Source organism: Bos indicus, chromosome 22, assembly GCF_029378745.1.
Source record: "Bos indicus isolate NIAB-ARS_2022 breed Sahiwal x Tharparkar chromosome 22, NIAB-ARS_B.indTharparkar_mat_pri_1.0, whole genome shotgun sequence".
In the NCBI taxonomy this organism is placed as follows: domain Eukaryota; kingdom Metazoa; phylum Chordata; class Mammalia; order Artiodactyla; family Bovidae; genus Bos; species Bos indicus.
Genome location: NC_091781.1, coordinates 7,040,027 through 7,058,185, shown reverse-complemented (window position 1 = coordinate 7,058,185; position 18,159 = coordinate 7,040,027). Strand labels below are relative to the sequence as shown.

Here is an 18,159-nt window from a genome sequence, read left to right as displayed (position 1 = left end):
ATATGATATACTCTATGATTACCTACAAGAATTTCAATTAGGCAATATATGAAGTAAAATACTACCCTGTCCCCCTCACTTCCAAAACACTCCTTCCTTAATACAGCAGTGAAGAAAGAAAGGATCAGGTACACGAAGGCAGTGTTTAAAGAGCAAAGAAAAAAAAAAAATCAGTGAATCTTTCCAATCAGAAACAGCATTTCCAACAGTTATCTTCAAAGACTGGGGTGGGGGTAACAGCAGGATATTAAAGAAAAACCTAGATTTATCTAGAAGTGATAGAATTTTTTTTTTCTAACCATTAAGATAATCTGACACTGCTTTTTCTTTCTTTAAACACTCATAAAGGATTCTGATTTAGGTTATCTAGACACAAGTATCACAGACCTTTGCAAGTGTGAGGAGATAGGCAAATTTCTTGACAGATGACATACCGAAAGGTTCTATGAACTGATAAAGTTTTTCGCCAACGGATATGGCCTCTGTATACTGCCGCAGATGATACAGGATGACTGCTTGATTGTAATACAACATGCTGTTTTCAACATCATCCAACCCATCCATTTCTTCAACAGCCGAGTGTACCTATAGAACAATCAAAGGAGATTGTGTTCTAACAGTGAGAAAATAAAGAGTAAAGGTGCGAGAATCTAAATGAATAAGCAGGAAGGCAGGCCAACATTTTTAATCTAAAATCTCCCACACTGTCAATAGGACCTATAGGTTTTTTTGTAAATTTCTGGCTGTGCTGGGTCTTCACCGTTGCACACAGACCTTCTGCAGTTGCAGAGAGCGGGGCTTCCTGCCCAGTCGCAGAGCGGGGGCTTCTCATTGTGGAGCACCGGCTCTAGGGATGCAAGTTCTAGTAGTTGGATCCCTGGTTGATCCTTGGGTCAGGAAGATCCCCTAGAGGGGGAAACAGCAACCTGTTCCTGTATTCGTCCCTGGAAAAGTCCTATGGACCGAGGAGCCTGGTGGGCTACAGTCCATGGGGTCTCAAAGAGTGGGACGCGACTGACTGACTGGGCCCGCAGACACGCTACAGTATGGTGGTTCTCATGAATTTAGCACGGGGGCTCAAAAGCCAAACAGAACTGGGTTCATGTAGCTCTTACTACGTAAAAGCTCTGTGTCTTTGGACAATTTACACAAGTCATCCGTACCTTAGCGTTCAAGTCTATTAAATGAGAAAAAAAATGTAGTAGCTACTTCATCGGGCTGCTGGGAAGAATAAGTGAGATGTCAGACAGAGGTTCTTAGTTACGTAAGGTCTCACTGTGCGGTCAGCACTGAAGGTCTGCCACCAGCCCTCTTCAGTATCAAAAGTCTAACCTTGAGATGCTATTATGACCAGACCAATGACCAAGGCAAGTCACAAACCGTAAATAAGTTGTATCTTCTATTTAAAAGACTTATCATTTCCTGACCCCAAATGCTAAAACAATGACATTATTATTAATAATCAGATCTTTAAGCTATAAGATTATAATCTCAACAGCTACATTTTTCATATATTTCTATTCTAATTCTTTCTCAAAACTCCAAAGCTCATTCAGATTTTGTATATTAGCTTATTCTGTTCAAGTTTGAAACGCATCAGAACGTAAAATCACATAGCATACCTTCATTTCCTAGAAAATAAATTGTATACAAATAAAACTAATACAAATGTTGCAGATACATTAGAAATTGTGCTATTAATATCAAATAAAAAGTCACATTAATTTTACTTAACTAATTTAATTTCATAGAGAGCACCACAATACCTTATAATGAAATTCATGTATGGTATTACCTGATTCTTCAGCTGGTTAAGTGTTTGTCTCAAACTATCTGTTGTTGTCTGGTTACTTTTAAAAAACTCAGCTACTGCTGTATTCAATATTATTTTATAATCATCTTTGTTTATATCTTGTAGGCAGGTAAGATGTTGCAGACAGACATCGTAATTTCCAGCCTAAAACAAAAATACACAAACAAAATCACATACCAACTTTAAGAACTTTACATTCATTTCCAAATATATTTCATTCATCTTTATTTAAAAGCTTTTACAAAGATATAATCCCCCTAAATATACTAAAGTCACTAGATGAAATAATAGTCACATCAATTAAAAAACTGTGATATGATTTTGGAAACACAAAAACTTGGCAATGGCTTATTATTATTTATTATTATTCCCATTCCTTTCACGATATTTAAACTCTAAAATTAAAGAAACTTAAACCTAAACCTACTCTCTGAAGCTAACTCTTAAATTAGTACAGAGCAAAGATCATAAATTCACAGTGAAAATATTCATGCTTGACAGATTCTAAAAATGGAACAGATTAAGAGAAACCGTGTCTTACTGTGAAAGCTTGGAAAGCACTGGTGGACAACTCCTTCTCTTGATCAGTGATCCCAGAGGACGGGCCTGGCCCTTCGTGCTTCTCTGCTCCCTGATCTGCAAACACACAAGTTTGATAGTTCTTTAGAAGTAACAGCTGTCCAGTGAACGCGTCCCGAGTTTTCCTCTTAATTGTCTTCTTCCTCCTGGAGTTGCCAAAGTCAGACCTTTCTCAGCTACAATGAATAATTGGTATTTTTTGTATTTATTTTTATTTTTTGGCCATGCAGCAAGTGGGATCTTAGTTCCCAGACCAGGAATTAAAACCTGCCCCCTGCATCAGAAGTGCAGATTCTTAACCACTGAACCATCAGGGAAGTTTGCTAACTAATGTTATACTTGAGGAATGAAGCATTCTTTCAAAAACTTAAAAAATGTCTCCCTTTGCTGTGGAAATCTTTATATAAGGATTATAGCTCTGTCCATTAGGACATCCAGGCTGAGAATATCGTGCTCTCTTCAAAATATCAGACCTGGGACTTCCCTGCCTACCAACGCAGGGGACACATGGGTTCGATCTCTGGTCCAGGAAGAATCCACATGCCACGGGGCAACTAAGCCCGTGCGCCACAATTACTGAGTCAGCGCTCTAGAGCCCACCAGCTGCACCTAGACAAAGCCTGCACGCACAACAAGCACCCAGCACAGCCAGAAAGAAGGAAAGAAAAACGAACAACTCCTGTCTTAAAAAAAAAGAACTAGATCTGCCTCCCACCACAGCAATACACCCCAAATCTCATGTATTCAAGAACCTATGCTAGGCGCTAGAGACACGAAGAATTTATAAGCACATGTGAGATGCCTTCAAGAAGTTTATCATCTAGTTAGAAAGTAGTAACATTTAACAATGAGAAAATGACACCGATAAGAATTCATAGGTAATTACCAAGCAATGAAGGCTTTCATAGGCTTAGAAATCGAAAAGCCAGGATTAATACACTTAAAAAGCTTCCTTAATAGAAGTTTCTGTATATATTATTTCTGCCCTACAATTTACTGTTTTAAAAATTAGTTTTTTATTAAAAAAAATTCCCAAATAAATGCAAAAATCTCAGCTAATGCAAGTTTTAAACTACTCAAGGACAACACCTGTCGAGTCTGAGTGTAAACTGGTCAGACCTCCTGGGAAGTAATCACCAATACCTGTCCATGTACAACCTCTTGACCAAACAACCCCACTTCCAGGTATTCACTCTACAAATACACAAAGATGCTCACTGCAGCGCTGTTTATAATAGTGAATGACTAGAAATAAACATCCTTCAGTTAAGAAAACTGCTAAGTAAACTGTGGTATAGAAATACAATGGCACACTAAACAATTGTTACAAGTTGAGTCCTGACAATGCCTTGACGTGGAGAAACATCCTCAACATCTTCTTAAATAGAAAAAGCAGACTGCAAACAGTTTTATACAACAGAGCTCCATGTTTTATAAAAATACACAGATATTCTGAATGTATACAGAATAACATTTGGAAGGATTAACATCCAGTTTGTAGTCGTTACCTTCAGGGAATGGGACAGGAGAGAGATATGACTTTCCTTCCTATTGCTCTTAACTGTGAGACCCAGGAGGGCTCTGTCTATGGTGTTTTCCTGGATACAAAACTTTCCGACCCTTCCCCCTCACCCCCCCACCCCCACGTCCCGTCCCATTTCTTGCTTGTAGGAAAAAGCTTCCGACTCCTAGATCTTCCTTAAGTTCAAAGGGCAGATTCAAACAGCAAACAGGGAAGACGGAGCAGTCGAGAAACAGCAGGGCAGGGCCCTGGTTCCTGCTCAAGGAATATATGTATCTCTGAGTTCTTTTGCAGGAACTCTGTCCCTACCCAACGGAGGATGGTAACTTCAGGCTGAGCACACGATTCTGGTTACCTCAGCACCAGCCTATCAGAGGAAAGCCACAAACCCTGCAGGTCTCAACCCAGGTTTTGCCTACAAAAACTTTTGGCTACAAACTGTTGGGGGAGTTTGGGTTTTTTTTAGCACAAGCTACCCATTCTCCATTCTTGGCACTGCAATAAATCTTTTTCTGCTCCAAACTCTGACATCTTGGTTTGGCCTCACTGTGCCTCAGGCACACAAACTTGCATTTAACAACTGTCTAAATTTTTATAATGATCATTGATCACTTTTTTTAAGTTTTATTTTTAAATGCCTGCCTAGGGACTTTCGGTGTTCCAGTGGCTAAGGCTTCACACTCCCAATCCAGGAGGCTGGGTTTTGGGCCTGGTGGAGGAACTCGATGCCTGGTGGAGGAACTAGACTCCACAAGCTGCAACTAGGGCCCAGTGTAGCCAAATAAACAAAAACAAACATTAAATAAATAAGTGTCTGTCTAAAAACTAACGTAAGGTTTAGAAGATAAGGGGTCTAGTGACTGCAGATCTATCAGAGAAAACTATGGCGGGGCTGGTGGGGGTGGGTTGCTTCTGGATTTGTGAGAGTTCATTAAACCATAGGTACCCTTATGGCATGAGCATTTTTTGGTGGGGCTGCACAGCTCAGCATGTGGGGTCTTATTTCCCTGACCATGGATCAAACCTGTGCCCCCTGCAGCAGAAGTGTGGAGTCTTAACCACTGGACTACATGGGAAGTCCTGCTATTTTTTGATAATGGCCTAGAAAACTGTTTTCCAGGAGCATGTCAAAGAACCCAGTGTCAAAAGAGCTGATTTTAGGAAGCCCTTAGTTCAGTTCAGTTGCTCAGTCACGTCAGACTCTTCGTAACCCCATGGACTGTAACACACTAGGCTTCCCTGTCCATCACCAACTCCTGGAGCTTGCTCAAACTCATGTCCATCGAGTCGGTGACGCCATCCAACCATCTCATCCTCTATATTCCCCTTCTCCTTCTGACTTCAATCTTTCCCAGCATCACGGTCTTTTCTAATGAGTCAGTTCTTCACATCAGGTGGCCAAAGTATTGGACTTCAGTCTCAGCATTAGTCCTTCCAATGAATATTCAGGACTGATTTCTTTTAGGATTGACTGGTTTGATCTCCTTGCAGTCCAAGGGACTCTCAAGAGTCTTCTCCAACACCACAGTTCAAAAGCATCAATTCTTCGGCATTCTGCTTTCTTTATAGTTTAACCCTCTCACATCCATACATGACTACTGGAAAAATCATAGTTTTGACTATAAAGACCTGTGTCAGTAAAGTAATGTATCTGCTTTGTAATATGCTGTCTAGGTTGGTCATAGCTTTTCTTCCAAGGAGCAAGCGTCTTTTAATTTCATGGCTGCAATCACCATCTGCAGTGATCTTGGAGCCCCCCAAAATAAACCTGTCACTGTTTCCCCATCTATTTGCCATGAAGTGATGGGACCGGATGTCATGATCTTTGTTTTTTGAATATTGAGTTTTAAGCCAGCTTTTTCACTCTCCTCTTTCACTTTCATCAAGAGGCTCTTTAGTTCTTCACTTTCTGCCCTAAGGGTGGTGTCATCTGCATATCTGAGGTTATTGATATTTCTCCTGGCAATCTTGATTCCAGCTTGTGCTTCACTCAATCCAGCATTTTGCATGATATACTCTGCATATAAGTCAAATAAGCAGGGTGACAATATACAGCCTTGACGTACTCCTTTTCCTATTTGGAACCAGTCTGTTGTTCCACAACCAGTTCTAACTGTTGCTTCTTGACCTGTATACAGATCTCAGGAGGCAGGTCAGGCGGTCTGATATTCCCATCTCTCTAAGAATTTTCCACAGTTTGTTGTGATCCACAGAGTCAAAAGCTTTGGCGTAATCAATGAAGCAAAAGTAGATGTTTTTGTGGAATTCTTTTGCTTTTTCGATGATCCAATGGATGTTGGCAATTTGATCTCTGGTTCCTCTGCCTTTTCTGAATCCAGCTTGAACATGTGGAAGTTCTCGGTTCACATACTGTTGAAGCCTGGCATGGAGAATTTTGAGCATTACTTTGCTGGTGTGTGAGATGAGCGTGTGGAAGCCCTGGCCAGGCACATAACAACAGTCAGTAAAGACTCCAGTTTCCCTATCGTCACAGTACAGTGAAAACACGTGTCTTAGAATTAGTCACATTTCCAGTCTGGTCTCCCCTTGACCACCAATCTCTTTGGTTAGAGATGTAACTAAATACTAGCTTCCTTCCCACTTTCTCGTTCTGTGATAGGCTTTTTTTTAAACAAAATACTGATTTCTGCACTTTAAATATACAAATAAACAATGAATTGCATTTAGTGTGAACAGCTCCTTAGATCACTGTGAAACCCCTATTCTTAGACTGAATACTCTTGAGAATCACCACATACTTTAAAACAAAATGCAACTTGTGAACTTATCTAAGACTTAGATCTGCTAACAAAAAAAAAAAGAGGTATTCTGGTATTTGGGTTTAAAGAAGTGTTACTTCTGATAATTAAAGTTACATAAATTAGTATTTCATTTCCACTTGGCATACAGATAGATAAGAACTGAGTCCTAACAGAGAGGAAAAACTAATAGTTTGATGAAGAGAGCTCACTGGTTTGAGAAGACTCTGTCAAACAGCTTTTTCATTAAAAAGCTAGTAACAGTGAGTTTCTGTTAAGTCAACTGCTTACACAATACACCTGCCTGGCAAAACTTTCAAGTGCCCAATTACAGGAAAAACCAATTTCTTTAAAATGTGTAAAACTAAGGACACAGGATTTCAGGATCCCCAAAAAGCAAAGTATGAGTTTAGATTGAGATGGAACCTCAACTCTAGGTAGAGTCAACATATTAACAATGAGCATAGATATTAATACTTAAAAAAATTCTTAAAGGAAACCTGACGTATCTCCCCTCATACAGAAGTACACTAAACTGAAACCAAATACCCCCAATTCTTAGTTTGCCGTCAAGTTATCTCCACAGCTTCTTCTAAAAATACAGCCTCCCGACATTAGATGACATTCTTTAACAGGGCTTCAGGGTCCTAATGTCATTTATAAATTGTGATTTATAAATACAGGGCAGAGGGAAACACAAGACAACTCACCAAGTCACTGAAGAGTTAAGCTTCTACTTTCCACTAGAACAGATTGGTTCATGTGGCCACTGCTATCATTATCCTCTAGAAACTGTGGTGGTGATGGTGGTTTAGTCACGTCAGTTGTGTCCAACTCTGCGACCCCATGGACTGTAGCCCACAAGTCCACCAGGCTCCTCTGTCCATGGGCTTCTCCAGGCAAGAACACTGGAGTGGGTGGCTGTTTCCTCCTCTAAGGAATCTTTCCCACCCAGGGATCAAACTCAGGTCTCCTGCACTATAGGCAGGAGACTGAGCCACCAGGGAAGCCCCTGCTGCTGCTGCTACTGCTAAGTCGTTTCAGTCGTGTCCAACTCTGTGTGACCCCATAGACGGCAGCCTACCAGGCTCCCCCTTCCCTGGGATTCTCCAGGCAAGAACACTGGAGTGGGTTGCCATTACCTTCTCCAATGCATGAAAGTGAAAAGTGAAAGTAAATCTAAAATCCTCTAAATAAGGACAGAAGCACGTTGATAAGCTAGACTCTAAGGCTGACAAGAGACTCTGAAACAGACATTTTAGAGATCTGAGCTCATAAACAGCCTCTTACATGTTGCTGCTACTGCTGCTAAGTCGCTTCAGTCGTGTCCAACTCTGTGTGACTGTAGAGATGGCAGCCCACCAGGGTTCCCCGTCCCTGGGATTCTCCAGGCAAGAACACTGAGTGGGTTGCCATTTCCTTCTCCAGTGCATGAAAGTGAAAAGTGAAAGTGAAGTCGCTCAGTCGTGTCCGACTCTTAGCGACCCCATGGACTGCAGCCTACCAGGCTCCTCTGTCCATGGATTTTCCAGGCAAGAGTACTGGAGTGGGGTGCCATTGCCTTCTCCGTCTTACATGTTAACCAGCCATTATTCTACTTACATTCTTTTACTTCAAGATAAAACTTAAGGGAAAAAAATATTACTTCAATGAGATTATTATTTTTATTTTCCTTATCTTTATGCACTTTTCAAGTTTTCTCCAAGGAATAGTCTCTAAAACATTCATTTTAGAGGTAACTGACTTCTTACCAGAAAGAGTCTGCACATAATTCCACAATGTGTCTTTATTTGTCCAGAAATAGTCTCCGTTGCCAATTGAAAGAGTATATGACCGTTCATCCATAAGCTTGACCTTCCTTCTACTCTGGCCTAATGAACAGGGCTGACCATGGAGGCGTACAGAGCTCTTTGGCACACAAACCTTGACGTTTTTTAAGCCAACAGGCTTCATTTCTAACCAAACAATTAGGTTTAAACTAAGTAGAAAAGAAACACACCACTTTCCCCAAACTGAAAAAAGTCAGTTAACTGAAAGCCCAGACAGATTCCAGTACAGAATGTTAACAATTCAAATCTGATTGGAGGAGGATCTGCCATACAAGTTACACTTTTCCAAATAGAGCTCCGATGAGGTTCAAGGAAAGAAAATTTTCCCCCAGGACAAAAGAAATGAAGGCCTAATGAAGTCTGCTGCTATACTTGCAAAACAATGTTGATGCCTTTGTGAAGGAAAATTTTAAATAAGAAAGATGCCATTTCAAAGAAAAATAATTCAGGTTTACTAAAGCCACCAGCCAGCCAAGGTTCACAAGCCTCACACGTGGTTTTCTATCACTGGAACAAGTACACCTGTCTTAGCGAAGTCCTACGTACGATGGCTGCTTCCTCCACACCTCAGAGGAGCACCATGTGACCAGCAAGGCTGCAGACTTGAACACAGAAGAGATAAAGAAGAGAAAAGCAAGCACACTCTGGGGAAGACAGGCAAAGCAGAACACTACCAGCGCAGATAAGCATTTTTATTTTCATACCTGAGAGTAGTTTGGGGGCATAGATTTACTATAGTTTTCAGATATTAATACTTATTAATTTATGAGCTCAGAAAGCTGAGATTTTTCCTCAAACTTTTACATTCAACTTAGATATCTTACTCTATTTGGAGTTTTCATTTTAAAGGGCTGTGATGAATGTTTGATTTCACTTACACTTTCAAACATAAAATTTTAACCACTTTAAATAATTTAATATAACCCATTTTAGCAACAATCTTCGACTTAAAAATACAAAATTTCCGAAGAACTCAAATAGCTTATAAATCTAAAAAATTAAGCTTATGAGAACAGTGACTCTTTAATTATGTGCATGCAATAATATAAAGGCTTCAATTTACAATCACAACTCTAAGTCAATTATTTACTCAATTATACATTTTAAATTGGAATTATAAGACTAAATTCTTAAATCTTAAAAACACTTAAAATATCCTATGTAGGTCACTTAAAGATAATTTATGTACAGACTCCATTAACTACACTTTGATTAAAAAATAAAAAGGTTTAAAAAACAAAACCCAGATTCCTTATTGGACCTTGAAAAAAGCAAATGGCAAGACAGTATTGCACAGTTTATTTCTTCTTTGGCATACACATATATACGGTTCTCCCTGGAGGCTCAGGTGGTAAACAATCTGCCTGCAATGTGGGAGACTGGGGTTCAACCCCTGGGTGGGGAAGATCTCCTGGAGAAGGGATGACAACCCACTCCAGTATTCTTGCCTGGAGAATTCCATGGACAGAGGAGCCTGGAGGGCTACAGTCCATGGAGTCGCAAAGAGTCGGATACGTGTGTGTGTGTGTGTGTGTGTGTGTGTGTATGAATATATATTTGATGGTCTGGAAGAACACACAAACTCAGTTACCTGGAGAGTGAGACTGTGCAGAAGTGATAGAGGACTTCATGTTTTTTACCTCATATACTTAATAACAATCAAAACGTTGGGGGTGTTTAAAATAAAAGTAGCCTTGGCTTAAAGTTCTCTCATTTTGTTCTTCCTACTGTTTAAAAAAAAAACCCGTTACTGGAGTATAGCTGCTTTACAGCATTGTGTTAGTTTCTACTGCACAGCAACGTGAACCAGTTGTACGTATACATATATCTCCTCGTTTTGGACTGCCTTCCCATGGAGGTCACCACAGAGCACCGAGCGGAGTCCCCGCGCTGCACACTAGGTCTCGCGAGTCCTCTACTTTATGCATAGTATCAGTAGTGATACATGTCAACCCCAGTCTCCCAGCTCCTCCCACATTCCTCCTTTCCCCTTGGTGTCCATGTATTGGTTCTCTATGTCTGTGTGTCTATTTCTACTTCGCAAATAAAATCGTCTATACCAATTTTTTCAGATAGCACATGTATGCGTTAATACATATTTGTCTTTTTCCTTCTGACCTACTTCACTCTATACGACGGTCACCAGGTCCATTCATGTCTTCTTGCCATTTTTACAGTCATCCTGGCTCAAGATTTCAAAGCCAAAAAAAAAAAAAAGATTTCAAAGCCATCTTTAAATACTCTTCTCCTGACTTCCTATTACTCATCTGGTCGTCTTTCCCTTTTTCACGTAATCAGCAAACACACACCTCACCTCAGCTGATCGTCACAAGCTATAACCAGGTGAGGTAAATAAATCAGGAAACTATTAGGAATAAACTAAAAGACTATTAGGACCCCCATTTTACAAATGAAGAAACAGGCTCAATTTAGAGCCTTTTTCAAAGAGCAAGGCTTCATGCTCACCAACTAGTCCGAGTCATCCACAAGTTCTGCCAATTTCACTCCTTCAAAGATTCTCACACCTGCCCCTCTTCTCCATCAACCCCTACCCTAAAGTAATACTAGTCGGCATTTTTAAAAACCAGGGCCTACGCTGAGCCCTTTCCAAAACTGTGAGGTAGATATAATCATTCTCTTTCTCCACACAGGAAAACTGAGGCTTAAAAAAATGGTTTCTTAAAAAAATCTGCCCAAGGTCACACAAATAACAAGTAGCACAAGCAGGATGAACCTAGGCTGTCTGACTTCACACCCCAGGCTCCTAACTCTTCATCACTTAGCTGGCTCACTTAAAACGAGAACTCATGGACTAGTGGCTAAGACTTCGAGCTCTCAAGGCAGGGTGCCCGGGTTCTCTTCCTGGTCGGAACTAGATCTCTCACGCTGCCACTAAAAGGTCCTGGATGCCCCTGCCGAAATCTCTAAGGCTCCTCTTTAGTTAGAAAGAAATCCCACCTTCTTCCATGGCCTGTACAAGGCTGGAAGAAGCTGGCCTCTGCCACAATTCTAACCGCCTCTTGCTATGCTTCCTCTGCTGACTAGGCTATGAACATGCTGAGTGCTTTGATACACCAGCTATTGGTCTAGGAGCTGGAGGTAGCACACTACTAAACAGACAAACGTGCCTGTCCTCACGGTGCTTAGGCTCCAGGGGTCTTCCTGCTGTCCAAGGGGTCTGCACAGTGGATACTCCTCCCACCTGTATCCTTCTTCCCCCATTCGGCCCGCTGGCTCTTTATCGTCAGGGTCTGGTTCAAATGTCGTCTCTAACAGAGCCCTTCCTCCTCTCATCAATCCACTCAAAGTAGGATCCCTGCTCTCAGTTATCCTTTACCCTCTTATTTTCTCTTCACATTTCTTTTGGCGGGGGGGGGGCACACCATGCATCATGTGAGATCTTAGTTCCCTGGCCAGGGATGGAACCCACGCTCCCTGTAGAGGAAGTGTGGATTCTTAACCACTGAATCCCTAGGAGAGTCCCTCTTCACAACTTATCACAGCTTGAAATCCTAATTATTTCTTACATTGTTCACATATTTATCTGCCTTTCATGTATATTACAAGCTCCATGAGGACAGACACTTTGCAGCGCCTGGCAGGGTAGGCTAAACTGGTGAATATTACTGAATAAATTAATCCACAACATTAGCTGGTTTCAGTCTCTGGGCTTCCAGTTTTGTTTTATTTAACTCTATCCTTACCTACTTAATACAAAGTCAACCTGGTTATCCAGGCAGGAAGTTTCCTACAGTGTGGGCTATAAGCCTACACCAATCAAAGCAACAATCACTCTAAACCCTATTTTTCTGTGACACACATTAATAGCTCTTCCCAAGTGGGAGTGTCACTATTACAGGGCTGTCTCTAACAGACTGAAGAGCAGACCGTCAAAAGCGGGGGCTGTGTCACATCCATTTCTTCAACATCAAAGGCAGGGCTTGGCACTCAATTCTGGCAAACCAAAGAATGATTAAGTAGAAGAATAACGGAGGTAAGACTTGAAACCTAGATAGATTTCAGAGCTAAAAGGTCATTCCAGGCAAGGGCACTGATATGGACAAGCAGGAATGGTAAAGCTGGGGGAGAGACAATGTCGTAAATTGAGAAGGAATATGCTGGTCACCTTTCCCTTCATGGATAGCAGCCTTATTGTGGTGAAAGGGCTCTGCAACTCAATGAAGTTATGAGCCATGCCATGCAGGGCCCAAAGATGATGGGTCACAGTGAAGCGTTCTGACAAAACGTGGTCCACTGGAGGAGGAAATGGCAACCCACTCCAGTATTCCTGCCTGGAGAACCCATGGACATGAGTATCCGTATGAAAGGCAAAAAGATATGACACTGGAAGGTGAGCCCCCAGGTTGGAAGGTGTCTCATATGCTACTTGGGAAGCTGCTACTGCTGCTAAGTCGCTTCAGTCATGTCCGACTCTGTGTGACCCCAGAGACGGCAGCCCACCAGGCCCCACCGTCCCTGGGATTCTCCAGGCAAGAACACTAGAGTGGGTTGCCATTTCCTTCTTCAATGCAGGAAAGTGAAAAGTGAAAGTGAAGTCGCTCAGTCGTGTCCGACTCTTAGCGACCCCATGGACTGCAGCCTTCCAGGCTCCTCCATCCATGGGATTTTCCAGGCAAGAGTACTGGAGTGGGGTGCCATTGCCTTCTCCGAGCAGAGGGCAATTACCAATAGCTCCAGAAAGAATGAAGTGGCTGGGCCAACATGGGAACAACACTCAGCTATGGATGCGTGTGGCTGTAAAGTCTGATGCTGTAGAGAACGATACTGCATAGGGACCCGGAATGTTAGGTCCATTAATCAAGATAAATTGGGCGTGGTCAAGCAGGAGATGGCAAGAGTGAACATCAACATCTTAGGAATAAGTGAACTAAAATGGAGGGGAATGGGTGAATTTAATTCAGATGACCATCTACCACTGTGGGCAAGAATCCCTTAGAAGAAACTGAGTAGCCCTCATGGTCAACAAGAGTCCAAAATGCATTACTTGGGTGCAGTCTCAAAAACAATGAAATAATCTCGGTTCGATTCCAAGGCAAACCATTCAACATCATAGTAATTCAAGTCTATTCCCCAACCATTGATGTTGAAGAAGCTGAAGCTGACCAGTTCTATGAAGACCTATGGGCCTCCCTAGTGGCTCAGATGGTAAAGAATCTGCCTGCAATGCAGGAGACCCAGGACTGATTCCTGGGTTAGGAAGATCCCCTGAAGAAGGGAATGACTACCCACTCCAGTATTCTTGCCAAGAGAATTCCAAGGACAGAGGAGCTTCTAGAACGAACACCAAAAAAAAAGACGTCCTTTTCATCATAGGGGATTGGCATGCAAAAGTAGGAAGTCCAGACAAACCCAGAATAACAGGCAAGTTTGGCCACAGAGTAAAAATGAAGGAGGGCAAAGGCTAACAGAGTTTTGTCAAGAGAACATGCTGGTCATATCAAATACCCTTTTCCCACAGCCCAAGAGAAGACTCTACACGTGGACATCACCAGATGATCAATACCGAAATCAGACTGATTATGTTCTTTGCAGCCAAAGATGCAGACTCTGTAAACAGTCAGCAAAAACAAGACTTGGGGCTGCATGTAGTTCAGATCATGAGCTCCTTATTGCAAAATTCAGGCTTAAACTGAAGAGAGTAGATAAAACCACTAGGCCTTTCATGTATGACCTAAATCAAATCCCTTATACAGTGGAGGTAATGAACAGATTCAAGGGATTAGATCTGGAGTGCCTGAAGAATTATGGACAGAGGTTTTTAACACTGTATAGGAGGCAGTGAACAAAACCATCCCAAAGAAAAACAAATGCAATAAGGCAAAGTGGCTGTCTGAGGAGGCTTTCCAAATAGCTGAGGAAAGAAAAGAAATGAAAGGCAAGGGACAAAGGGAAAGCTCTACCCAACTGAATGCAGAGTTCCAGAGAACAGCAAGGAGGGACCAGAAGGCCTTCTTAAGCGACCAGTGCAAAGAAACAGAGGGAAACAATAGAATGGGAAAGACTAGAGATCTCTTCAAGAAAATCAGAGATATCAAGGGAACATTTCATCCAAGGATGGACACAATAAAGGACAGAAATGGTATGGACCTAACAGAAGCAGAAGAGATTAAGAGGTGGCAAGAATACACAGAAGAACTGTACAAAAAAGGTCATGATGACTAAGATAACCACAGTGGTGTGGTCACTCAACTAGAGCCAGACATCCTGGAATGTGAAGTCACGTGGGCCTTAGGAAGGAAGCATCACTACGAACAAAGCTAGTGGAGGTGATGGAATTCCAGCTGAGCTATTTCAAATCCTGAAAGATGATGCTGTTAAAGTGCTATAGTCAATATGTCATCAAATTTGGAAAACTCAGTAGTGGCTACAGGACTGGAAGAGGTCAGTTTTCATTCCAATCCCAAAGAAAGGCAACACCAAAGAATGTTCCAACTACTGTACAATTGCACTCATTTCACATGTTAGCAAGGTAATAATCAAAATCCTTCAAGCTAGGCTTCAACAGCACCTGAACTGAGAACTGCCAGATGTACAAGCTGGGTTTCAAAGGGGCAGAGGAACCAGAGATGGAACTGTCAATGTTCTTTGGAACATGGAAGAAGCAAGGGAGTTCCAAAAAAACTGCTTCAGTAAAGCCTTTGACTGTGTGGATCACAACAAATTGTGGAAAATTCTTAAAGAGATGGGATTACCAGACCACCTTAACTGTCTCCTGAGAAACTTGTATGTGGCTAAAAAGCAACACTTAGAACTGGACGTGGAACAACTGACATGCAAAATTAGGAAAGAAGTACAAGAAGGCTGTATATTGTCACCCTGGTTATTTAACTTCTATGCAAAGCTCATCGTGTGAAATGCCAGGCTGGATGAAATAACAAGCTGGAATCAAGACTGCTGGAAGTATCAACAACCTCAGATACACAGATGATAGCACTCTAATAGCAGAAAGCAAAGAGGAAAGAAAGAGCCTCCTGATGAGGGTGAAAGAGGAGAGTGAAAAAGCTGGCCTGAAATTCAACATTCGAAAAACTAAGATCATGGCATCTGGTCCCATCACTTCATGGCAAATAGAAGGGGAAAAAGTGGAAGCAGTGATAGACTGGCATGTATAGCCAAAGCTACGGTTTTTCTAGTAGTCATGGTTTTTCTAGTAAGGATGTGAGAGTTGGACCATAAAGAAGGCTGAGTACTTCAGAATTCATGCTTTCAAACTGTGGTGCTGGAGAAGACTCTTGAGAGCCCCCTGGACTGCAAAGAATTCAAACCAGTCAATCCTAAAGGAAATCAAGCCTGAATATTCATTGGCAAATAAATATATATATATTTATTAGTATATAATAATTGTTGCTGAAACTCCAATACTTTGGCCACCTGATGTGAAGAGTGAACTCACTGGAAAAGACTCTGATGCTGGGAAGGACTGAAGGCAAGAGGAGAAGGGGGCTGCAGAAAATGAAACGGTTAGACAGCATTATGGAGTCAATGGACAAGAATTTTAGCAAACTCTGGGAGAGAGTGGAGGACAGAGGAGCCTGGCAGGCTACCGTCCATGGAATCACAAAGAGTAGGATATGACTTAGCACCTAAACAACAACAACATGCTGGTCCCCTTGGTTCACACTTGGACTGCTGCTGCTGCTAAGTCGCTTCAGTCGTGTCCGACTCAGTGTGACCCATAGATGGCAGCCCATCAGGCTCCCCCGTCCCTGGGATCCTCCAGGCAAGAACACTGGAGTGGGTTGCCATTTCCTTCTCCAATGCATGAAAGTGAAAAGTGAAAGTGAAGTTGCTCAGTCGTGTCTGGCTCTGAGTGACCCCACGGACTGCAGCCCACCAGGCCCCTCCATCCATGGGATTTTCCAGGCAAGAGTACTGGAGTGGGGTGCCATCGCCTTCTCCGTCAGACTTGGACAGGCCAAGCTTATTCCCTGCGTGGAACTTTCTCTCAACCCACCCCTCCCCATTCCATGAGGCTCACTCCATTTCACTGGGCTCAACCATCACCTCACGAAAGGCTTTTCCTGATCAGCCTACCTAAAATTCTCTAGCACGCTCTAAATGCTTAGCCCTGCTTTCTAGATCTTTTCTCTTGTTTTTCTTAGATTACTGAAGAGATGTTCTAATGATTTTACTTATCTGTACCTGTATTACGATTGGCACGGTCCCCTGAAGTAGGAAACGGCAACGCCATCCACTATTCTTGCCTGGAAAATTTCATAGACAGAGCCTGACGGGCTACAGTCCATGGGGTTGAAAAGAGCAACTGAGCACACACGCATGTATCAGGATTGGCTCACTTTAATATCAAATCCAGTTTGTCAATTATTGAGATCAGGATCTAATTAAAAAATCCTGGAGCACATTTTCTTTTCCCTCTTAAAAAATATATAAATTTTATTGTAAAAAGTCTGTGTTGACCACTTCTAAAACCCGTAATTTAAGCGCCTTCCAACAAAACGTGGATGGATGCCACAGAGAACATTATTTTCTTACAGGAAACAGGTATCAAGACCGTCCCAGAGGTAGGCAGGAAAGAATTTTATATTCCTCAAATAGAGAAGAGTCTAGGAATGGAATAGTAATCCATAAAGAAAACCGTTGAGATTAATCTTGATGAACTAGAGGGAAAAAGGTTCTAAATAACAAGGCACTAGAGAGCACAGACCGAAGTGAGACACGATAACGTTATGTCTATTTCAATAAGTGGTTTCGACAAAGTTAATTACACAGGACGTCGCTGACCACAGGCAGGCTGGTGTGGCCGAAGTCACCCAGTTAAGTGCCGTAGCCTGAGCCACGGGCATCACGGCACTGCGTCTCCGGGGTGAACTTTCCTTGCTCTGCCTTCCCCAGTGGGAAGCCGAAAAGTCTGTGAAACGGCCATCTAGACTCATGCTTTTTAAACCAAAGAAATTCCGAAGAGCAAGGCAAAGGCGAACAGAAGCGGCTTCGTGTTGCACTTGGTAAGAAACTACTGGACCTGGGGCCCAAAGACTCACATTAGCGGCGGCCGAAGGAGGGTCTACGGGAGAGAAATGCACGCCCCAAAGAGAGCAGCCACGAAGTCCCCAACTGGGGCCCCGCGGCAGCAGCGCAGGGTCTGCCCGCTCCCGCCGCTCCAGCGCGCGGGCACCTCACCTGCCGGCTTGTCTGCAGCCATCTTCCCGCCTCGGCTCGGATTCTTCCCTGCAGGTGGCGTGGCCTCCACTCCAGCTGCCCAGCTGGCTGCTGTCCTGGACGTCGGAGGACGAGCCTGCGCCCACCCCGGTTCCGGGCCCCTGGGTTCCGGCCTGGGGAGTGGGCAGTCGGCGGGCTAAGGAAGTGACGAAGGCTAGTTCGCGTCGTCTAGCAACAGCACCAGCAGCGTCCCCTGCCCGGGCGGCGCCACTGCCTCCACTTATGCGCGGCTTCCGCCCCGCGGAGTCCCCTGACACACTACTTCCGGGCGCCGAGGCCAGCGTGGGAATTGCGCCTGGCCCCGCCCTACGCCAGCGTCCTCGGTGCCCCGCCCCCGCGGCGCGCGCGCGCGCGCGCGCGCGCACTCGGTCGTTTGCGCGTGTGCTGGCCGGGCTGGGCTGTACGGGGTCCCTTGTGCTTACACTGATAACAGTTGGTAACAATTGATGAGTATTGGAA

General features: G+C 43.1%; 1 protein-coding gene across 3 annotated transcripts in view; it reads right to left on the bottom strand.

Annotated features, from left to right (window-relative positions):
• CNOT10 (CCR4-NOT transcription complex subunit 10) overlaps positions 1-17,943 on the bottom strand; it is a 58,488-nt gene extending 40,545 nt beyond the window's left edge. Inside the window, exons 1-4 of one of the 3 annotated variants that reach the window (XM_019984947.2) lie at positions 17,662-17,943; positions 2,355-2,449; positions 1,796-1,957; positions 435-585 (exon numbers count right to left, since the gene is read on the bottom strand). In XM_019984947.2, the coding sequence (XP_019840506.1) occupies positions 435-585; positions 1,796-1,957; positions 2,355-2,449; positions 17,662-17,683 (430 nt within the window). In that variant the 5' untranslated portion in view covers positions 17,684-17,943. Of the gene's footprint in view, positions 1-434; positions 586-1,795; positions 1,958-2,354; positions 2,450-8,424; positions 8,705-17,661 lie in introns of those variants that run through there. The other 2 variants (XM_070777312.1, XM_070777310.1) reach the window with 2 other exon arrangements.
• Positions 17,944-18,159: the final 216 nt, after the last annotated feature.